The sequence below is a fragment of the Bos taurus genome, chromosome 2 (genome assembly GCF_002263795.3).
Source record: "Bos taurus isolate L1 Dominette 01449 registration number 42190680 breed Hereford chromosome 2, ARS-UCD2.0, whole genome shotgun sequence".
NCBI classification, from domain to species: domain Eukaryota; kingdom Metazoa; phylum Chordata; class Mammalia; order Artiodactyla; family Bovidae; genus Bos; species Bos taurus.
The window spans coordinates 766,879-788,066 of NC_037329.1; the positions used below are offsets into that span (position 1 = coordinate 766,879).

Below are 21,188 nucleotides of genomic sequence, written 5' to 3' on the forward strand. Positions count from 1 at the left end.
GAGAGCAAGAAACCAAGACAAAGTTTTGTTAACTATTTTCAGTAACCATATACATATCTGGTAGTGTTAGACTAGTACCCTGAGTCTTTTGTGCCTGTGATGTGGGATAAAGCAAGTACATAATTATAAGATATTCTAATTCTATCATTCCTCTGTCTTAGAACCAGGATTTGGGGGGAGAAAAGAAACAAAGACGGAACAGAAGAGGTTAAGTATAAATAGAAACGTGTAGTTCTGAATTTGGATCTATCATACCATTATGAACTCAAAAGAAAGTCGGTCAGTCAGTCAGTGAGACTGTCCACTCATTTACCCTATCTCTATTCGCTGAAAAAGTCTAGAAACAACAACAGCCCAGTGATCTAAAATGCCATCTCCACTAAAAGACACCAGGGTAGACTCCAGGTGGAGAGGAGAAACTACATGACAAGCCTGAAGCATCTTGTCTTATCAGACTACAAGGAAGTTACCACTGGACCATAAGAAGCACTGCCAAGAGCCAAATACAACAGGGAGCTCAACGTCTGGAGACGCGATAATCTGAGCTTCAACAGGACAATAGTCACAATGGATTAAAGCCCATCACACATGTGCAAATCCATGGGTTCATGATATAAAAGAAAAAACAGGTAATTTTCTGACTATCTAGTGTTAAGGACTTGGTGCTTTCCCCATCTGTCAGTCTGGGTTCAGTCTCTGGTCAGGAAACTAAGATCCCACAAGCTATGAGGCACAGCCAAAAAAAAAACCCCAAAATAACTGGTCACCTTCAAAGAATGATGTGTTCATTCTCATGAAAATGTGAAAAGAAGAGAAGAATCAAGCTTTTATCCTGCCTTTCTTATACAAACAGTACTCCTGGGTAACCAACCAAAGGATCAGGGAAAATGTCCCTATATAATGTAATCTAAATAATAAATAAGAAATGAAATAATTAGAATAGCACCATTTTGCAACCACCAATGGACTTAATGGCCTCAGGTAATGAGCATCAGTAGCCGCTGCCATCACAAAAGTAAAGACAAGCAGATACTAGATGCTTCCAGATGCTGGATCGCAAACACTAATGGTCCAGCCAGAGGGCCTGGCTGAACTAATCAGGCTGATGAATCAGGGGTAATCTGTAGAAAGACGGGACGGAGGAACAGGTGAAAGTGCAGAAGGGATGAATTATTGAAAAAAAAGGAAGAAACTACTGGTTAAAAGATACTTAAAAGATGGAAACTGTTTAATTAAGAGAGTTAAGATGAGAATGCACACTTGGGTAATAGAAACTGTCCAGAAATACAAGCCAGGACAGTGTCACATTAGAGGGGGCGACACATGGAGGGCTTCTGGGCACAGGCACAAGACTGCTTCTAGATCTGAGTTTCAGCAACTAAGGTATCCACCTAATAAGCATTAAGCTAAACATCTACTCTGCATAGTTTCCTGTATCATGTTTTGGGTAAGTGAGGTTTCTAGAAAAGGTGGGGAAAGTGACTCTAAAGCAATTTTGTCCCTTTTTTTTTTTAATGTAAAACAAGGATGGCTACTTCGACTGATGCAATGGCAGAAATGGAGCTGTTCTACAGGCAGCTTTTATATGACCCCTGTGTCCTCCCTGGGGCCAGCCCTCAGTACCTGGTATCTTCACTGTGCCGCTGGACGAAGTGTCATCAGTGTAGGGATGGCTACTCTCCACCACCACAGGCTGAGAGGACAGGCGGCCACTCTGTGAGTCTGTAGCCACATCCTCCAACTCGGTGACACAGAGCTCCAACAACATATCTGCCACCTGTGGGGGGAAGCAGGGGACAAAGCAGGAAGACATCAGGATGCCTGCCCGGTTCAGTTCTTTCCACAGGGACGGGGGCACGGAGAGCTTGGGAGTTTGAGAAATCTAGTGTAAATCAGGGCTCGGTTTCCTCACCAATAAAATCATGATAGCAGAGCTCACAGGGGTGCTGTGAAGCTTGGAGAGATCTATGTACAAGTAATAAGGAAGCACCTACACACAAAACACCCAATACGCCAAGTGATGAAATGCCCGTGATCTCAGCACTTTCTCTTCACGTCAAGGCAAGGGTACGTCCTAGTGAGGAAAATCTGCCCAGGAACAAAACTTTCAAGCAAGCAGCAGAAGGTGTAAAAATGACCAAAATCCTAGAAGGCATGGGGGTCAAGCAAGAGGGACAGGAATGGAGAGGAACGACCCAGCTGTCCAGGCTGAACGGTGGTAGACAGCACCGGACATGAGACAACCGGGGGTGTCTCCTGACCCAAGACATTTAGGCTCAGCCCCCATACCATACAGCCCAACAATCCATAATGTTCGGATTTCATTTCAAAATTTTAGTGACTCACACCATTTAAATGGTCAATACTAGTGATTATATTTTGATTACTATTTTAAAAACAAACAATACACTGTTACAGTAATTAACTTCCAAAGTTTTTAAACTGAGAAAAACTTAATGAGACCATTCTCTATTCTTTCAGAAATGATTATTTTAATCTATTTTTCCTTGTATTTAGATAATAAAGGTTATCTTAGTAAGAAGTTTCATTAATGACAAACTATAATCATTGCCATAATTTAGGTTTTATAATTATGAAAACAAAAGTTTCTCTTGTTTAAAAAGTCTCAAATACTAGATCAGGATGGGGCATAAGAGTAGCATCCTGCCACTGGCCAGGGAAGTTGGAAGAAAACCCCCATCTCTGTTTCTGTCTCCCCTTGAATTTGAGATGTTGATGTCATCTAACTCCTAATGCACAGCCTAGCAGGGGTTTTCTGGGCTTTAACACCTTCTTCTGCAAAGACAGCCAATACCCCAGGAGAGCCAAATAAACTCTGAGAAGAGGGTGACAGAGGGGTCATAGATGTGGTTCTGTCCTCAAGAGTTTACAATCATCTCTCCCATCCACCAGACACCTGAGTGTCTTTGAGGGAGTAACGACCACTGAGAGCTTCAGTTTTCTTATCTGTAAACAAAGGGAAAGCCTGTGCTCTGTACTAAGAGAATGCACCAAGAACAGGGCCTGGAAGATATGTTTACAACAAATTCTACGTATTATTACTTTAAATCCACATTCTCATTCCATCCTTTCCTCTCACAAATGCAATACACTTGTAAAAACATTAATATTTTCCTTATGGAAATTCACCTTGATTTAATCTCTCAGAATTATGCCAAGTAACTTGCCTCAAAAAACTACGAAGCAGGAAACCTATAACCTTTCAGTTCTTCCTGAATATGATTAACAAACAACAAGCCCCTAAAGTATCTACCAAATCATTTACTAGGATTTCAAGAACGCTCACCCATTCCTAAGCACACTATGGTTTTGGTGGTGGTATGGAAATCAAACCCAGGCGACACAACTGCACAGGGCATATGGCGTCACTCCTGACACAGCCCGCTCTGAAGAGGCGGAGGGGGGCTGCTGGTAAGCAACAGGTGTCCCCAAGGATGCCCAAGGGCTTCAGAACTGATGAGTTCTACTTCTAAGGTACACTGATATGATATTGACTTGATACCATACATTAGCCACATGCAGTTGTTCGAACTTAAAGTGAAATACAATGAAAACATCAGTGCCTCAGGTGCACTAGCTACACTTCAAGAGCTCAAGAGCCATACGTGGCTAGGAGTCACCACACTGGATGGCTCAGGTACAGATCATCATCATGGCAGAAAATACTGCAGAACCCATGCTACCAAACAGTAAAACCTACTTTAAATAGTTAATAGTTAAAATACTCTGATATTAAAGCATAAAAACTAGCATAATGGAACCAAAAAAAGTCTATAAAGGACCCAAATAAGTACAGTTTACACTACAATAAGAGTGGTCTTCAAGTCACTGGGAAGAAGATGGATTTAGTCAATAAACTGTGTTGTTGCAACATGTTTGCCGTCTAGGAAAAAGTAAAGCTGAATCCCTACTTTATCCCCTATATCAAGATAAATTTCAGATGGTTCAAAAAGGTAAATATAATAACAAATGAAGCTCAGCTTGGTGCTCTGTGGTGACCTAGAGAGGTGGGATGAGGTGGTGGGAGGGAAGCTCAAGAGGGAGAGGACATATATATAAATATATATCCCTGATTCATGATGTTTGTGTAACAAAAATACAACATTGTAAAGCAATTATATTCCAATAAAAAAATAACGAAAACAAAAATGATTAAAAGAAACCTGAGAGGATTTCTTAAACAATGTCATGCTCGTACCGTATTTACAGCATAATACAAAATCCAGAAGCCATAAATGAGAAAATTTGGCAGATCTGACTTTGCAAAAACTAGAAATTTCTAAATTCTAAAATATTAAAACAATGTTATAAGGCAAACTGAGGAGCAACTCAGCACAGATGGCAGAGAAGGGACTCATTTTCACCAGAATTCCTTGCAGCACAAGACGGCTGCAGCGCCTCCAGCCCACGCCCCTGCAGCTCAGCCCACGCCCCTGCAGCTCACCTGTGGGTAGGCGGTGCCCATGCCGGACAGCACCGCTGAAAGCACGTCCCGGCCCTTGTCCCCCGCCCGGCCACACACAGACAGCTTGAGCAGGTCCACCAAGACACGCGTGTCGTCCACAACCAACAAACTAGTGAATTCATCCAAGGACTGAAGTTCTGGGCCTGACACTTTATTCTGGCTTTCAACATCCTAAAAAAGTTCAACAATTAAAATGAGGAATCATATATTAAGAGACAAACAGTCAAGAACTCAAAGGATACATGATTACTAATGACGAATAAGGAACCTTCTAAGCTATTTACAACCATGAAATACTAGAATAAGAAATAAGAAGCCCCTAAATCTACACCACCTTGTACTATGCTTTCAAAATCAATCAACTATTTTACAAATTACCAACAGCAGCTGTCAAAAGGAATGCCTAAACTATAAAGAAACGACAATATATACTGTGACCAACTTCATATCTGAGGTCGTGTTTCAAGGGGAGACTTCAAATGAAATCTCACCATGTAAAATCTACCAACACAGGGTATGTTTCGGAGTCTTCTATCAACTGCATCTGTACACTATACTTTTACATCTTTTGCCTAGATCCTCTTCATAATTCTTTCTCAGAATATTACGTAACAGACTTTTTGACATATAAACATTGCTCATAATCTCTTGTTCCTTAGGTACTGTTAAGAAGAAAATAAACAGTCTTCTCAGTACTCCCCTTTTACTTCTCATTCACAGAATGTCAGTTAAAACAAACCACACCTGTGATTATTTACCTCTTTCCACATCAGCAGAAAAAGGAATTGCTTGTTTGCCTGTGACAGCATCACTGACCCGTCACAATCCCACGTCATGAGGGTTTCCTGCCCAGGACAATCACCCCACAACCTGCTGCCACCACAGAGGAGCCTCTTGAAGGCTGGCAGTGGGGTCTGGCTTACATAAAGTAACAGAGAGATCCAACAGCTGCTAAGCTTAGAGGGAGTGGGTATCAGAGACCCGAGCCCTTTCTGTTTCTTAGGCAGAGGCCAGCTCTCCAGGGAAAGAACAAGATGCCACAAGTGTCTCTTCTCTTCTCTCTTGCTTTCTGGATCTCAGCGAAATCACTGTCAGTGGTTTTCAGAAACAGAAATAAGCCAGGGAAAGCACAAGCCCCACTTAGGAATCTTTAGGGGAATGTGATCCGAACAATTGTTTGGGAATTGTGCAGATTCCATCAATGCTCAAGTTGGCCCTGGAAACCATAGCTCTGAGGCAGGAGCATGGTTTCTCCCTTAAAAGAAACAGACCTTACTCCCACCTTCAAGTGAAGACACAGGGAATCAGCAAGTGAAGTGCATCAGAAACGAAGACACTCCAGAATCTCATTCACTGAAGGCCAGCAAAAACATTCAGTAGAATATATTAATCATATATAACATCTTTGGTCTTATTTGAAACAATACCAAACATTTTTTTGGTGGGGTTGTTTAAAAAAAAAAATAGAGAACAAATCCAAAGGAACTGCTGAAAATATAATCACTAGTACTAGCTACATAACCTTGCTGTTGTTTAGTCACTAGGTCATGTCTGACTCTTTTGTGACCCCATGGACTGTATAGCCTGACAGGCTCCTCTGTCCATGGGATTTCCCAGGCAAGAATAGTGGAGTGGGTTGCCATGTAGTCTTTCAGGGAATCTTCCCAACCCAGGGATCAAATCCTCATCTCTTGTGTCTTCTGCATTAGCAGGCGGATTCCGTGCCCAAAACTAACATGAAAATTACTTTCCTGTTATTAATGACTCAAACAAAATTGAAATGATAGTAATTTCAGGCTATAATCTGTATAATGCCTATGCCTCATAAATAAATTTGTAAGAAAGAAATTATATCATCTTTCTTCTACCTAAAAGAAAAAATTTTGAATAATTCAGATTAATTTCTGCATTAAAACCTCACCTTAGGAGATTGCCAAATATCACAAGTTGAGTCCAGACATCTAATTTACAAATATCAACTTTCTTATTACTACAGGTTATGAATATTTTCCATAGCATTTATTTTTGACACTAGTGACAGCATAATAAATCAAGAGTTCCAAATGTAATTGAAAATATATGCTTGGAATATGCTGGAGACCATGTGAGCAGGATGAGATGGCCTGGGATAAGGAGCACCTGAGTAGGCTTGGGAGGTCGTCCACAATGGGAGGGTTAGGCAGGGGAGGCCGCAATGTGACACAGCCAAGCCAAGTGGAAAGTGTTCCTGCTTTGGGCCAGCTGGCATTGGGGACAGGAGTGGGTCAAGCAGGATGAAAGGTCATCCCTGCACAGGCAGACTGGTTTTGAGTGCCAGAAGCTATGCAGGGGAAGGAGGATATCCATATGCGTGAGGAGAGACAGCCAAATGAGAAGGCAGCTAACTGAGGGGAAGTTATTAAACTGTCAATAGCAGGAGCCAGATTCCTCACTGAGAGAAGAGCATGATCAATACAGAAAAGGAAGGAACTAGAATGAACCCTGTGCAGTTATTAGTACTGACTGTCCTGCTGTGAATCAGTGGTTTTCAATATATGTAGGTATATACCAAAGTAAATATTAAATGCGTAACTTATTGAAAGCATATACACACACGTATTTTCTAGCTCTGCCCAGTAAGAAAGGAGATGAACTGCACTTCCCGCCATAAAAAACCAAAGATATTTCAGATCTTGGCTTTGAAATACCATTCTCCAAGAAAAAGAACCATGATTTTTTGGAGAAATAGGATTTCTGTGGTGCAGCACAAAACATCTTGATGAACCTAGAATTCTGTGTTGTGCAGGAAACAACAAAATAAAAGAATAATGAGAGTATGTTCAAAGAGAGAAAATTGTACCAAATATTTAAAGAATTGACACCAATCTTTCACAAACTCTCCCAACAAACAGAAGAGGAACACTGCCTAACTCATCTAGGAGGCCAGTATTATGCTTTAATGCAAATCAGGAGAAGATATAGGTGCAAAAGTCCTTCACAAAATAGCAAAGCAATCCAACAGGCAAGTTAGGCCCTGGAATACAAAAAAGGGTAACAGAGTTTTGCCAAGAGAATGTACTGGTCATTGCAAATACCCTCTTCCAACAACACCAGAGCTGACTCTACACATGGACATCACCCAGATAATCAATACCAAAATCAGACGGACATCACCATTTGGCTACATTCCTTGCAGCCAAAGACAGAGAAGCGCTCTACAGTCAGCAAAAACAAGATGGGGAGCTGACTGTGGCTCAGATCATGAACTCCTTATTGCAAAATTCAGACTTAAACTGAAGAAAGTAGAAAAAACCACTAGATCATTCAGATAAGATCTAAATCAAATCCCTTATGATTAAACAGTGGAAGTGACAAATAGATTCAAGGGATTAGATCTGACAGACGGACTGCCTGAACTATGGAAGGAGGTTTGTAACACTGTACAGGAAGCCATGATCAAAACCATCCCCAAGAAAAAGAAATGTAAAAAGGCAAAACAGTGTCTGAGGAAGCTTTACAAATAGCTGATAAAAGAAGAGAAATGAAAGGCAAAGGAGGAAAAAAAATATATATATACCCATCTGAATGCAGAGTTCCAAAGAATAGCAAAGAGAGATAAGAAAGCCTTCCTCAGTGATCAATGCAAAGAAATGGAAGAAAACAATAGAATGGGGGAATGACTAGAGATCTCTTGAAGAAAATCAGAGATACCAAGGGAACATTTCAGGCAAAGATGGGCTCAATAAAGAAAAATAACACTATGGATCTAACAGAAGCAGAAGCTATTAAGATGAGGTGGCAAGAATACACAGAAGAACTATACAAAAAGATCTTAATGACCCAAATAACCATGATGGTGTGATCACTGACCTAGAGCCAGACATCTTTGAGTGAGAACCCAAGTGGACCTTAGGAAGCATCATTATGAACAAAGCTAGTGGAGGTGATGGACTTCCAGTTGAGCTAGTTAAAATCCTAAAAGATGATGCTGTTAAAGTGCCGCACTCAGTATGCCAACAAATTTGGAAAACTCAGCAGTGGCCAAGACTAGAAAAAGGTCAGTTTTCAGTTTTCATGCCAATCCCAAAGAAAGGCAATGCCAAATAATGTTCAAACTACTGCACAACTGCACTCATCTCACATGCTAGCAAAGTAATACACAATATTCTCTAAGCTAGGCTTCAACAGTACATGAACTGAGAACTTCAAGATGTACAGGCTGGATTTAGAAAAGGCAGAGGAAGCAGGGATCAAATTGCCACATCTGCTAGATCTTAGAATTGAAGAAAATCATCTACTTCTGCTTCACTGACTATGCTAAAACCTTTGATGTGTGGATCACAAGAAACTGGAAAATTCTTAAGGAGATGGGAATACCAGACCACCTCACCTGCCTCCTGAGAAATCTGTATGCAGGTCATGAAGCAACAGTTAGAACTGGACATGGAACAACGGACTGGTTCCAAATTGGGAAGGGAGTATGTCAAGGCTGTATATTGTCACCCTGCTTATTTAACTTAAATGCAGAGTACATGATGCAAAATGTTGGACTGGATGAAGCACAAGCTGGAATCAAGATTGCCGGAAGAAATATCAAAAACCTCAGATATGCAGATGACACCATCTTTATGGCAGAAAGCAAAGAAGAACTAAGAGCCTCTTGATGAAAGTGAAAGAGAAGAGTGAAAAGGCTGACTTAAAATTCAACATTCAAAAAATGAAGATCATGGCATCGGTCCCATCACTTCATGGCAAATAGATGGGAAACAATGGAAACTGTGAGAGACTATTTTTGGGGGCCCTGTATCACCGCAGATAGTGACTGCAATCATGAAATTAAAAAACGCTTGCTCCTTGGAAAAAAGTCATGACCAACCTAGATAGCATATTAAAAAACAGAGACATTACTTTGCCAACAAAGGTCCACCTAGTCAAAGCTATGGTTTTTCCAGTAGTCATGTATAGATGTGAGAGTTGACCATAAAGAAAGCTGAGCACCGAAGAATTGATGCTTTGAACTGTGGTGTTGGAGAAGACTCTCTGCGAGTCCTTTGGACTGCAAAGAGATTCAATCCTAAAAGAAACCAGTCCTGAATATTCACTGGAAGGACTGATAGTGAAGCTGAAGCTCCAATACTCTGACCACCTGATGTGAAGAACTGACTCACTGGAAAAGATCCTGATGGTGGAAAGACTGAAGGCAGGAGAAGGAGACGACAGAGGATAAGATAGTTGGATGGTATCACCACTCAATGGACATGAGTTTGAGCAAGCTCCAGGTATTGGTGATGGCCAGGGAAGCCTGGAGTCATGCAGTTCATGGGGTTGCAAAGAGTCAGACAGGCCTGAGCGACTGAGCTAAACTGACTGTGCTATAAAGTAAAGTGCTCAAAGAAATATGGGGGCACATCAGAAAGACAAACCAGATGGAAAGGCCTACCGAAGGCCAAGTCTGGGACAATTTGGGTGTCAAATGATGATAGTAATATAAGTCATTATTTGAGTAAAATAGAATTCCATGAATATATACCCACAGAAAGATGAGATGAAGAGGGAAAGTTCTTCCCTACTGAAGAGTAGCAACAATGGTATTCCAAAAGGAATGATGAAATCTGAAAAATCACCATTTGACAATTATCACAGTAGTAATGGACCCAGATGGAATTATCAAGAGATACTAAAAACTGGCAGATGAAAACATAATGAGGGATAAGCTAGTAACATAGTCCCAAAGTAAATTATCTCCCCAGGAATACCTATAAACATGCTTTTTTTTTAAAATTTATTAACTTCCAATAGCGAAATCTTGTAGACAAACTTAACAAATAAGAATTAATATCACCTGTGATGCAGCAAATCAACAATGCACACACCTCAAAAGAATGCACTGAAAAGAACTCTGCATCATTCTTGTGGCATTTCTTATAAAAAGAGGAACTTAAGGATGGTTCCATATTGAATACAAAAAGAGGTAACCCTCACACCTGGGCAGGATCTAGACCCGTAATGAGCAAAATCTGAGTCGGTCTCTGGAGCAGAAAATAGTCCCTGATCAGTGGCAATGTCCTGATACTTAGGAAGCACACTCTGAAGCTTTAAGGAAGGCTGGGATTATGCCATGCAGCTCTCCCACCAACAGTTTAGAAACACTCACAATTGGAGAATCCAGGTAGACAGTACAAAGGAGTATGCCATGCTCTATGTCTAGGAAATATTTCTGCAACTTGAGTGTACATTTAAGATTATTTCAAAATAAACCATTAAAGAAGAAAACCCCCTGACCTCTTTGGTTTTGGTCATGGTTTCTGCAATGATGCTGGCAGCTCCTGGGTCATCTGTTACTGGGATAAACGGCCGAGAAGAAGCTGAGCAAGCTGATGGGGTCACTGCAGAAGGGGTCACAGCATCCTCAGAAGAGATAATCTAGTTTGAAAATGAAGAAGAAAAACGAGAAACTTGGCAACATGGCACACTTCCCTTCTAACTCCAAAAGGCTTACTTACCCCTTAGGTCATCTGGAATATGCAAGATTTTACAGAGATAACAAGACATTTATATTACCAGCTACCACCTCCAGTGCAATCTGGGACAGCCCTGCAAAGTTAAGCATATTCATGTTCCCAGGAAAACCTATTAATATTCACAAGCAATCACATGAAAACAACTAAAATGAGCTCACATCTCTCCAAGCTGGGCTTTTCCCCAAAATAAATACAAAAACCTTTAGTTTTCACAGTGTTCAAGTTTCAGCATTATAGATGAACAACTGCGTGGTGTACTTAGCAACTTTTTAAAAGAATATTCCCATCTATACACTACAAGACTCCTTTTAAACAGAATACTAATTCAAGCCAAAAATCATAGTAGTAGACACAAAAACATTCTGAATTAAATTAAAGAATGACTTGTACTTTATAAGACACAAATGAGCTACCTTTCACTTCCTAATCAAACACTGCTTTACTGCTTTACCATTTTTTACCTCTCCTCTCTTTTCTTGCCATGGATTTGGACTCAATCTGTCTTCAATATCAACAGCCAGCACACACTCCTCTCCATTCATGGGACTGGCCATGGCAGATACGTCAGAAGCAGGTGCAGAGGAGGAGAAGGAAGGACACTCCACCGGGGCAACCATGCCAGCCGGCATCAGGGCCCCAACCACGGTGTCTCTGTCAGGAGAGAAAGCCAGGCCTGTGGTGAACTGAATCTACCTCTGCAGGATGGCAGAGTCAGGGGGCAGGGCAACTGTTTACTGAAGGATTCCCTCATTATTACAGAATAACTATAAAAAGAGAGTTTTAGAAAAATATTGAATGTTATTACTATGTATCTATTGCCTAAAATATTTACTCCTAATCTTATTTACTGAACGACCACAGTGATAACAGGTGAAAAACTGCCAACATAAAAATCAGACCAGAATAAGCCTCTGGATTTCTCTGAGAAATCTTGGTTGTTAAAGAGTCTAAGGATAATTTGGGTTTTTTTGTTGTTAGGTCACTAAGTCATATCCAACTCTTTGCGACCCCATGGCCAGCAGGCACACCAGGCTTCCCTGTCTCTCACTATCTCCTGGAGTTTGCCCAAGGTCACATCCATTGAATCAGTGATACCATCCAACCATCTCATCCTCTGTTGCACTCTTCTCCTTCTGCCTTCAAGCTTTCCTAGCACCAGAGTCTTTTCCAGTGAGCTGGAATTCACATTAGACGGCCAAAGTATTAAAGCTTCAGCATTAGTCCTTCCAATGATTATTCAGAATGTATTTCCTTTAAGATTAACGGGTTTGATCTCCTTGCTCTCCAAGGGGTTCTCAAGTCTTCTCAAGCACCACAGTTCAAAAGCATTAATTCTTCAGTGCTCTGCCTTCTTTACGGTCCAGCTCTCACATCTGTACATGACTACTGGAAAGACTCTGACTATAGCCTTGACTATATGGACCTTTGTTGGCAAAGTGATGTCTCTGTTTTTTAATATACTGTCTAGGTTTGCCATAGCTTTCCTGCCAAGAAGCAATCATCTTCTAACTTCATGGCTGCAGTCACCATCCACAGTGATTTTGTGTTTATTGCAAGCCAGATACCAAAGGTGCCTCACACAAGGCAGTGAAGATTAAATATCCTCTCAACGACTAAGTTAGCCTTTAGTCTAAATTAATGTCCCTAAGTATTTATTTCTATTCATCATGTACATAACCACAATACAATGATTGATGGGCCATTTATGTAGTCTGCATGAAAATAGCAGCAAAATGGAGGAAAAGACAACACTATCAAATCTCTGCCTTAACAAGAGTGAAGGAGATGACAACTATCTTAAACATTACTGTATATAAGCATCAACTAATTCTTCCTCCCAAAACAGGTATAAAGCTTATTGGCCATAAAGAATAATGAAAATGTTCTTCAACTTGATTTTCTAATTCATATTTCAACCTCCATTAAAGAAAAGCATAAAGATACCATCATTCACTATCAAAGGGTGTATGACCTAAAACTCACAGTATTTAAAAACAGTAACAAACATTCTCCGTCAAAAAAGGACAAAAACCTAAAGTTTACATAATTGTGGGATTTCAAAAGCTAGCAAACAAGCTTACCTGGCATACATGATTTGCAATGCTGTAAGTATATGAGATAAGGCCTGTTGTTTGGCCAGATTTCCATCTAATGATAGGAGAATCTTGGCAAGAGAAGGGCGATTTGGTTTAGAATTATTTGCACCATTGATTTTATTACTGGCAGGAGAAGAGTCAGCATCAGAAGGCACACCTGGAAAAGTAAAATAAAACTGGCTTCAATTTTTAAGATCAGAGTTTGCTCTATTTCTATAATTTGACCTTTCCATTTCATTTCAAAGCACACTGCAATCTGCATTTTGCTATTTCACAGATTAAATATTAGTTTCACCAATAATCTCACATAGTTTAAAAACAAACATCTATAGCGAAGGTTTGCTATAACTACAAAAAAATGTAAATGCTTTTGCAAAATGTACTTACAACAATTTACGCTATACATATATAAGCCATGACAATACTATGATAACTATCTATATTTACTTATTGATGAAATGTAAAGCAAAAACAAAAAAAATCCACAACAATGGTGAGAAGATAGTATATTCACCATATACAGTATTAGCAAGTTCCAGCCCACTGCCCTGAGAGTTCCCAGGCCTGATTACAGGGAGAGAACCAGATGGAGCCCAGTGGTCTCTGTGAGAAGAGGAGGTTGAGCTCAGCACCAGGGAATCCAATGTGGGCAAAGTTCACAGGACAGGATAAGAGGGAAAAGTTGCACAGAGAGTGCCCTGGAGATATGCAGGCATTCTCACTCATCCAGATAAGACGCCTTCATAAATGGGCATGACTCAGAGACAAAGAAAGAACTTGTATGAAAGGACTAGGAGAACACAGAGGTCCCAGCTACTGCCTGTTCCCATCAGCTAGAGGGAAGACCTCATCATTCACAAGGCACTGGGTGAAATACTCAGTGGTAGGGAATTATTAGTCCCACAATAGTATCAGCTCTGAATCCATTTAACAAATCCAAAACAAAGGTCCAAAGGGATCAAACTGTTTTGAGAGTAATTTAACTGTACGTAAGCTCAAGAAGATTCACTAGACGCATAAAAATCTCCAGCAACATTCACAATGTATGGCATCAAACTAAAAGTTACCATGTTGGAAGAAAGGCAGGAAAATACCACTCAACTCAAGAAGAAAAATCGATCTAAACAATCCAGAACTGACACAGATATTACCATCAGCAGACAACTTAAGTTGAAATACTTATATCTGTATTCCATATGTTCAAAAGAAAATCAGAGACATAAAAGATAAAAAAAATATGCAAATCAAATTTCTAGAAAAGTAGCTAAGATGTCTGATTACCTTCTTATATCTGTATTACATATGTTCAAAAGAGAATCAGAGACGTAAAAAAAAAAAAAATCAAATTTCTAGAAAAGTAGCTAAGATGTCTGAGATTTAAATAGTAACATTAACAGCATATGAAAATGAAGCAAAGACGAGTGCATGTGAAGATACAGCAACAGAAACTATTCATGTGAAACAGAAAGAACAGTTTAAAAATGAACAATGTCATTTATCTGTGGAACAACTTGAGGAGTCCTAATACACATGGAACTAGACTTCCCAAAGGTACAGCGAAAAAAATTTTTTTGAAGAACAGTGACCGACAATTTTACAAAATGGATGAAAACTTAAAACTCAAGAGATCTAAGAGGCACCATGAACCACAAGTGCTTGAACCATGAAAATAAAAACCAGGGAAATAAAAAGAAAATCCTAAAAGCAGTCTTAGATAAAAGACATGCTATGTACAGAAGAACAAAGATAAGAATGACAGCAAATTCTCAATGAAAACAATGTCAACCAAAAATTATATAGTCAGCTAAAATATGGTGCAAACATGAAGCAAAATAATGCCTAGTTTAGCCATAAGAAGCTGAAAGGAAGAATCGCACATCTGAGCTGACAAGACATAAAAAAGGAATTTCTTCAAGCAGAAGAAAAGTGATTCAGATGGAAAAAGGATCTCCACAAAGAAATGAAGAACACTGGAAAGAGTAACTGTGTGAGTAAATACAGAGATACTCTTTTAACTCATTTAAATAGATAACCTGATGTTTAAAAAAACTGATTTAAACAACTGTAACATTTACAACATACAGAGAAAGGCATAACAAAGTAGCACTGAGGCCGGGAGGGCAGAAGCAGAGATGTATCACCGCGAGAGGCACACACTGCACATGAAACAGTGTGACCCCACCTGCAGGTGGCACTGGTGCAGTCGCTCAGTTGAGTCCAGCTCTTGCGACCCCACGGACTGTAGCCCGCCAGGCTCCTCTGTCCATGGAATTCTCCAGCCAAGAATACTGGAGTGGGTTGCCATTTCCTTCTCCAGGGGATCTTTCCCACCCAGGAATCGAACCTGAGTCTCCTGCATTGCAGTCGATTCTTTACCTACTGAGCTACAAGGGAATCAGCTAAAGGCAGACTATGATACATTAAAGGTGCATAATTCCTAAAACAACCACTAAAGTAACACAAAAAGTTAAAGCTCAAAGAAAACAAAGAAGAAAATACAACATCAAAAAGAACAATTAATTCAAAGAAAGGCAGAAAAAGAGCAGAAAAAACAATAAACAGCTAGGACTAATATAATACAAAACAAACAGCAGGATACTGATTGAAAACAAATACATTCATAATCACATTAAATGTGAGTGAAGTAAACACCCCAATTAGAGAGTCCCAGAGAAAAAATTAAAAAGTAAAATCCAACTATATGTTGCCTACCAGGAACTTTTTTTTAGTAGGTTAACAGTAAAAAGAATGGAAAAAATATATCATAGTTTCTCTTGTACCTATATTCTTAACAGTCAAACTTTATTTCAAAGCAAGAATTTCAAAGCAAAGGATGAGAGGATAATCTGTCATTAATGATGTCAGTGTCAATTACTCAAGGAGAGTAAACAGACGTTTACACTAGAAAAGTGGGAAGACCCTAAGCCAAAGACCTAAGCTTCTTAGAAGAAAAGAATAGCCTCTCACTTCCTGAGTGGTGGCGGGGGCGGGGGTGGGGGGGGGGTGGAGGGGCTGCAGGAGGTGGCGGGCACGGAGCCTGAGCTGGTTCTGCTGAGGATTAGGTCTGCCTGCCCTTGCTTCCCATTTCCTGTGGAGGAAGTCCCAGCCACTAGGAAGACCTTCCCCAGTGAGCCCTGGGGAAGCAGCAGTGACCTGTCAGGGCTCCAGCCCAGAAGGCCAGGGGCCTTTTGTTATTTTATTTTTTTTAAAAAAAAAAAAAAGAAGAAAAGAATAAAGATTAAAGATCAGTGAAACAGAAAACAGAAAAACAACGAAGGAAAATCAAGGAAACCATTGGCTTATTCTTTGAAAAAACTTAATAAAACTGATAAAGCTATAGACAAACTGGAAAGAGAAGACACAATTACCAATATAAGCAATGAGTAACAACACCACTATAGAGTCTACAAATATTAAAAGAAAAATAAGCAAACACTGAGACAACTTTATGCCATTAAGTTAAACTTGCATCAAAGACACAAATCTTACCATTAAAGAAACAGCTAGCCCTAAATCTTAAAGGAATTAAATTTATGGTTTAAAAATACTACACAGAGAGGTGAAAGTTCTTAACTAGCTTTTTTTTTAAAGCAACTAGAACACAAAAAGGAACAAAAAGAATAATTCATATGTCAAAAATAAAGCTGAAAAACATATAAAACTGGGCTGTCATGGTGGGCTGGCCCCAGAAGACCACTGGCCTTGTGGGACTAGCTTATGTTTAAGAGTCCACATGAAAAGCTAAGAACATGGTATACAAAGATTCTTGGATGTTCTTGGACGAATCCCTAAAAATACACCATATAGAAGGTATATAGTATAGATTACAAATAAGAAGCTGGGTATAGTTAAAATGGAACCAGAGGTTATAAAATTAAAAGAGCAACTTCAGAGTGGTTAATAGAAGAGATGATTTTTTTAGGCTGAAAATGAATTAAGTCTGCAAGAAAAATGGTGGAGTGGAAAACATGGGAGTCCTCAGTGGAAGAGCCTCCTGCCAACCAATGGAAATGGATAATATAAACATTAAGTGACTAGTATCTTCATGAGAAACTATATAGTCAAAAATAGTTATATTAAAAATATTTTCATATTCATCTTATGATCAAGAAAACTGATACAGAACATATTTAGGACACTTGATAAAATGGATGATTATGGTACCAGGGGCTTGTGAATCAATTTTTGATTTATAGAGTAGCTATCCAAATTACTGAAGAAGCTGAAGTTGAACGGTTCTATGAAGACCTATAAGACCTTTGAGAACTAACATCCAAAAAAGATGTCCTTTTCATTATAGGGACTGGAATGCAAAGGTGGGAAGTCAAGAAACACCTGGAGTAACGGGCAGATTTGGCCTTGGAATACAGAATGAAGCAGGGCAAAAGCTAATAACAGTTTTGCCAAGAGAACGCACTTGGCATAGCAAACATTCTCTTCCAACAACACAAGAGAAGACTCTATACATGGACATCAGCAGATGGCCAACACCAAAATCAGATTGATTATATTCTTTGCAGCCAAAGATGGAGCTCTATATAGTCAGCAAAAAACAAGACCAGGAGCAGACTGTGGCTCAGATCACAAATTCCTTATTGTCAAATTCAGGCTTGAACTGAAGAAAGAAGGGAAAACCACTAACCCATTCAGGTATGACATAAATCAAATCCCTTATGATTATATAGTGGAAGTAAGAAATAGATTTAAGGGACTAGATCCGATAGAGTGCCTGATGAACTATGGACAGCGGTTCGTGACACTGTACAGGAGACAGGGATCAAGACCATCCCCAAGAAAAAGAAATGCAAAAAAGAAAAATGGCTATCTGAGAAGGCCTTACAAATAGCCGTGAAAAGAAGAGAAGAAAAAAGCAAAGGAGAAAAGGAAAGAAATACCTATTTAAATGCAGACTTCCAAAGAATAGCAAAGAGAGAAAAGAAAGCCTTCCTCAGCGATCAATACAAAGAAATAGAGGAAAACAACAGAATGGGAAAGACTAGAGATCTCCTCAAGAAAACTAGAGATACCAAGGGAACATTTCATGCAAAGATGGGCTCAATAAAGGACAGATGGTATGGACCTGACAGAAGCAGAAGATATTGAAAAGAGGTCACAAGAATACACAGAACTGTACAAAAAAGATCTTCACGACCTAGATAATCACAATGATGTGATCACTCACCTAGAGCCAGACATCTTGGAATGTGAGGTCAAGTGGGCCTTAGGAAGCATCACTACAAACAAAGCTAGTGGAGGTGATGGAATTCCAGTTGAGCTTTTTCAAATTCTGAAAGATGATGCTGTGAAAGTGCCGCAATCAATATGCCAGCAAATTTGGAAAACTCAGCAGTGGCCACAGGACTGGAAAAGGTCAGTTTTCATTCCAATCCCAAAGAAAGGCAACGCCAAAGAATGCTCAAACTACCACACAATTGCACTCATCTCACAGGCGAGTAAAGTAATGCTCAAAATTCTCCAAGCCAGGCTTCAGCAATACGTGAACCGTGAACTTCCAGATGTTCAAGCTGGTTTTAGAAAAGGCAGAAGAACCAGAGATCAAATTGCCAACATCCACTGGATCACCAAAAAAGCAAGAGAGTTCCAGAAAAACATCTATTTCTGCTTTACTGACTACGCCAAAGCCTTTGACTGTGTGGATCACAATAAACTGTGGAAAATTCTGAAAGAGATGGGAATAACAGACCAGCTGACCTGCCTCTTGAGAAATTTATATGCAGGTCAGGAAGCAACAGTTAGAACTGGACATGGAACAACACACTGGTTCCAAGTAGGAAAAGGAGTACGTCAAGGCTGTATATTGTCACCCTGCTTATTTAACTTCTATGCATAGTACATCATGAGAAACGCTGGGCTGGAAGAAGCACAAGCTGGAATCAAACTGGGAGAAATATCAATAACCTCAGATATGCAGATGACACCACCCTTATGGCAGAAAGTGAAGAGGAACTAAAAAGCCTCTTGATGAAGGTCAAAGAGGAGAGTGAAAAAGTTGGCTTAAAACTCCACATTCAGAAAACGAAGATTTGGCATCCGGTCCCATCACTTCATGGGAAACAGATGGGGAAACAGTGTCAGACTTATTTTTTGGGGCTCCAAAATCACGGCAGATGGTGATTGAAGCCATGAAATTAAAAGACGCTTACTCCTTGGAAGGAAAGTTATGACCAACCTAGACAGCATATTCAAAAGCAGAGACATTACTTTGCCAACAAAGGTCCATCTAGTCAAGGCTATGGTTTTTCCTGTGGTCATGTATGGATGTGAGAGTTGGACTGTGAAGAAGGCTGAGCGCTGAAGAATTGATGCTTTTGACTGTGGTGTTGGAGAAGACTCTTGAGAGTCCCTTAGACTGCAAGGAGATCCAACCAGTCCATTCTGAAGGAGATCAGCCCTGGGATTTCTTTGGAAGGAATGATGCTGAAGCTGAAACTCCAGTACTTTGACCACCTCATGCGAAGTGTGGACTCATTGGAAAAGACTCTGATGCTGGGAGGGATTGGGGGCAGGAGGAGAAGGGGACGACAGAGGATGAGATGGCTGGATGGCATCACTGACTCGATGGACATGAGTCTGAGTGAACTCTGGGAGTTGGTGATGGACAGGGAGGCCTGGCGTGCTGCAAGTCATGGGGTCGCAAAGAGTCGGACACGACTGAGCGAGTGAACTGAACTGAACTGAGCACTACACATCTACAGAATGGCTAAAATTAAAAACTGACTACATCAAATACAAACAAAAATATGGAGATGCTGGAGTTACAGAATAACCACTTTGCAAAACAGTTTGCAGTTCTTAAGAAAATAAACTTGTATCTACCATACCAGCCAATCATTCCTCTCCTAAGTACTTACCCTAGAGAAATGTAAGTGTATGTGTCCATATAAAGACTATACACAAATGTTCAGAGCAAGTATTTGTATAGTCAAAATTAAGAAGCAACACCAAAGTCCATCAACAGGCAAACTGATGTATCAACTGCAGTATACCCATAAATAAAATGCTAGCCAACAATTAAAAAAGAATGAAATACTGATACATGCAACATGGATGAATCTCAAAATAATTATGGTGCGTGAAAAAAGTTAGATTAGAAAAAAAGCACATACTATATGATTCCATTAATATAAAACTCTAAAATGGCAAACTGATCTACAGTGACAGACATGAAGTCAGTGGTTGTGGAAAGCTGGGAGGGGTCTACTCAAGGGTAGTATACACATTTGTTCATTATGTCGACTGTGATGATGCTCTCACAGGTGCACACATATCAAAGCTGATAAAAATTAGTCTACACAGGTTGGATTGTGTTAATATGTAGATTGTATTATTCATATATGTATTCATTTCTGAATACATATATGAATTCAGCTCTGAATAGAGCTGATGAAAACACCAAATGCCTAAACTTTAAAGTCCCTCTGTCTGCACATGTGCACAGCATTGCCAGAGCTGTCCTGATCTCAAGAACCAGCACTGTACTTCTTCTAGTTTTCATTCCAGCATAAATCATAGCACAGAGCACCATGACGACTCTGGGGCTATGGTTCAGAACATAGGTAACTCGGTGCTACAAACTCTAACCTAGTAGCAGTATTAAACATTCCATCTATGACATTCTATCTATGCAGAAGGATCTCGTATAAAACACATATCTCGGTTACCTAAATAGGAAGCACCTAAAGGGTCTCTTGCAGTCTGGAAGAGGACAGGCTCGTGAACAGAGGGTGTTGCCACATCAACAGTTGTCCACGCCACACTGTGAGAAGACCCGCAAGCTACTCGTGTGATCTTCTGGCCTTCTAAGCCTTGCACAAGTGTGGGCTTCCTATTAACTGTGGTTGTGCCATTGCCCTGTTGGCCATGGTCATTGTCACCCCAAGCGTATACCTGTTAAGGGGATAAAAATAATTTTTCAACATTTCAGAACTTTCTTTAAGTTTACTTCAAAATTCTTGCTGAGTGCTTCCCGGATAGCTCCCGCTGGTAAAGAATCTGCTTACAATGCAGGAGACCCTAGTTCAATTACTGGGTCAGGAAGGGACCTGCTGGAGAAGGGATAAGCTACCCACTCCAGTATTCTTGGGC

The 21,188-nt window shown here is 40.0% G+C and overlaps 1 protein-coding gene and 1 pseudogene across 6 annotated transcripts in view; one reads left to right on the top strand and one right to left on the bottom strand.

The window, feature by feature from the left end:
* The window catches only part of HERC2 (HECT and RLD domain containing E3 ubiquitin protein ligase 2), a 233,164-nt gene that overhangs the window by 47,112 nt on the left and 164,864 nt on the right, over positions 1-21,188 (bottom strand). For all 6 annotated transcript variants that reach the window (NM_001206081.2, XM_010801779.4, XM_015474311.3 and 3 more), the window contains 6 exons: positions 20,765-20,990; positions 13,068-13,239; positions 11,448-11,637; positions 10,748-10,888; positions 4,466-4,657; positions 1,624-1,777 (listed from right to left, as the gene is read on the bottom strand). In NM_001206081.2, the coding sequence (NP_001193010.1) occupies positions 1,624-1,777; positions 4,466-4,657; positions 10,748-10,888; positions 11,448-11,637; positions 13,068-13,239; positions 20,765-20,990 (1,075 nt within the window). The remainder of the gene's footprint in view (positions 1-1,623; positions 1,778-4,465; positions 4,658-10,747; positions 10,889-11,447; positions 11,638-13,067; positions 13,240-20,764; positions 20,991-21,188) is intronic.
* LOC104971093 (NADH dehydrogenase [ubiquinone] 1 alpha subcomplex subunit 5-like) lies at positions 16,754-17,311 on the top strand (annotated as a pseudogene).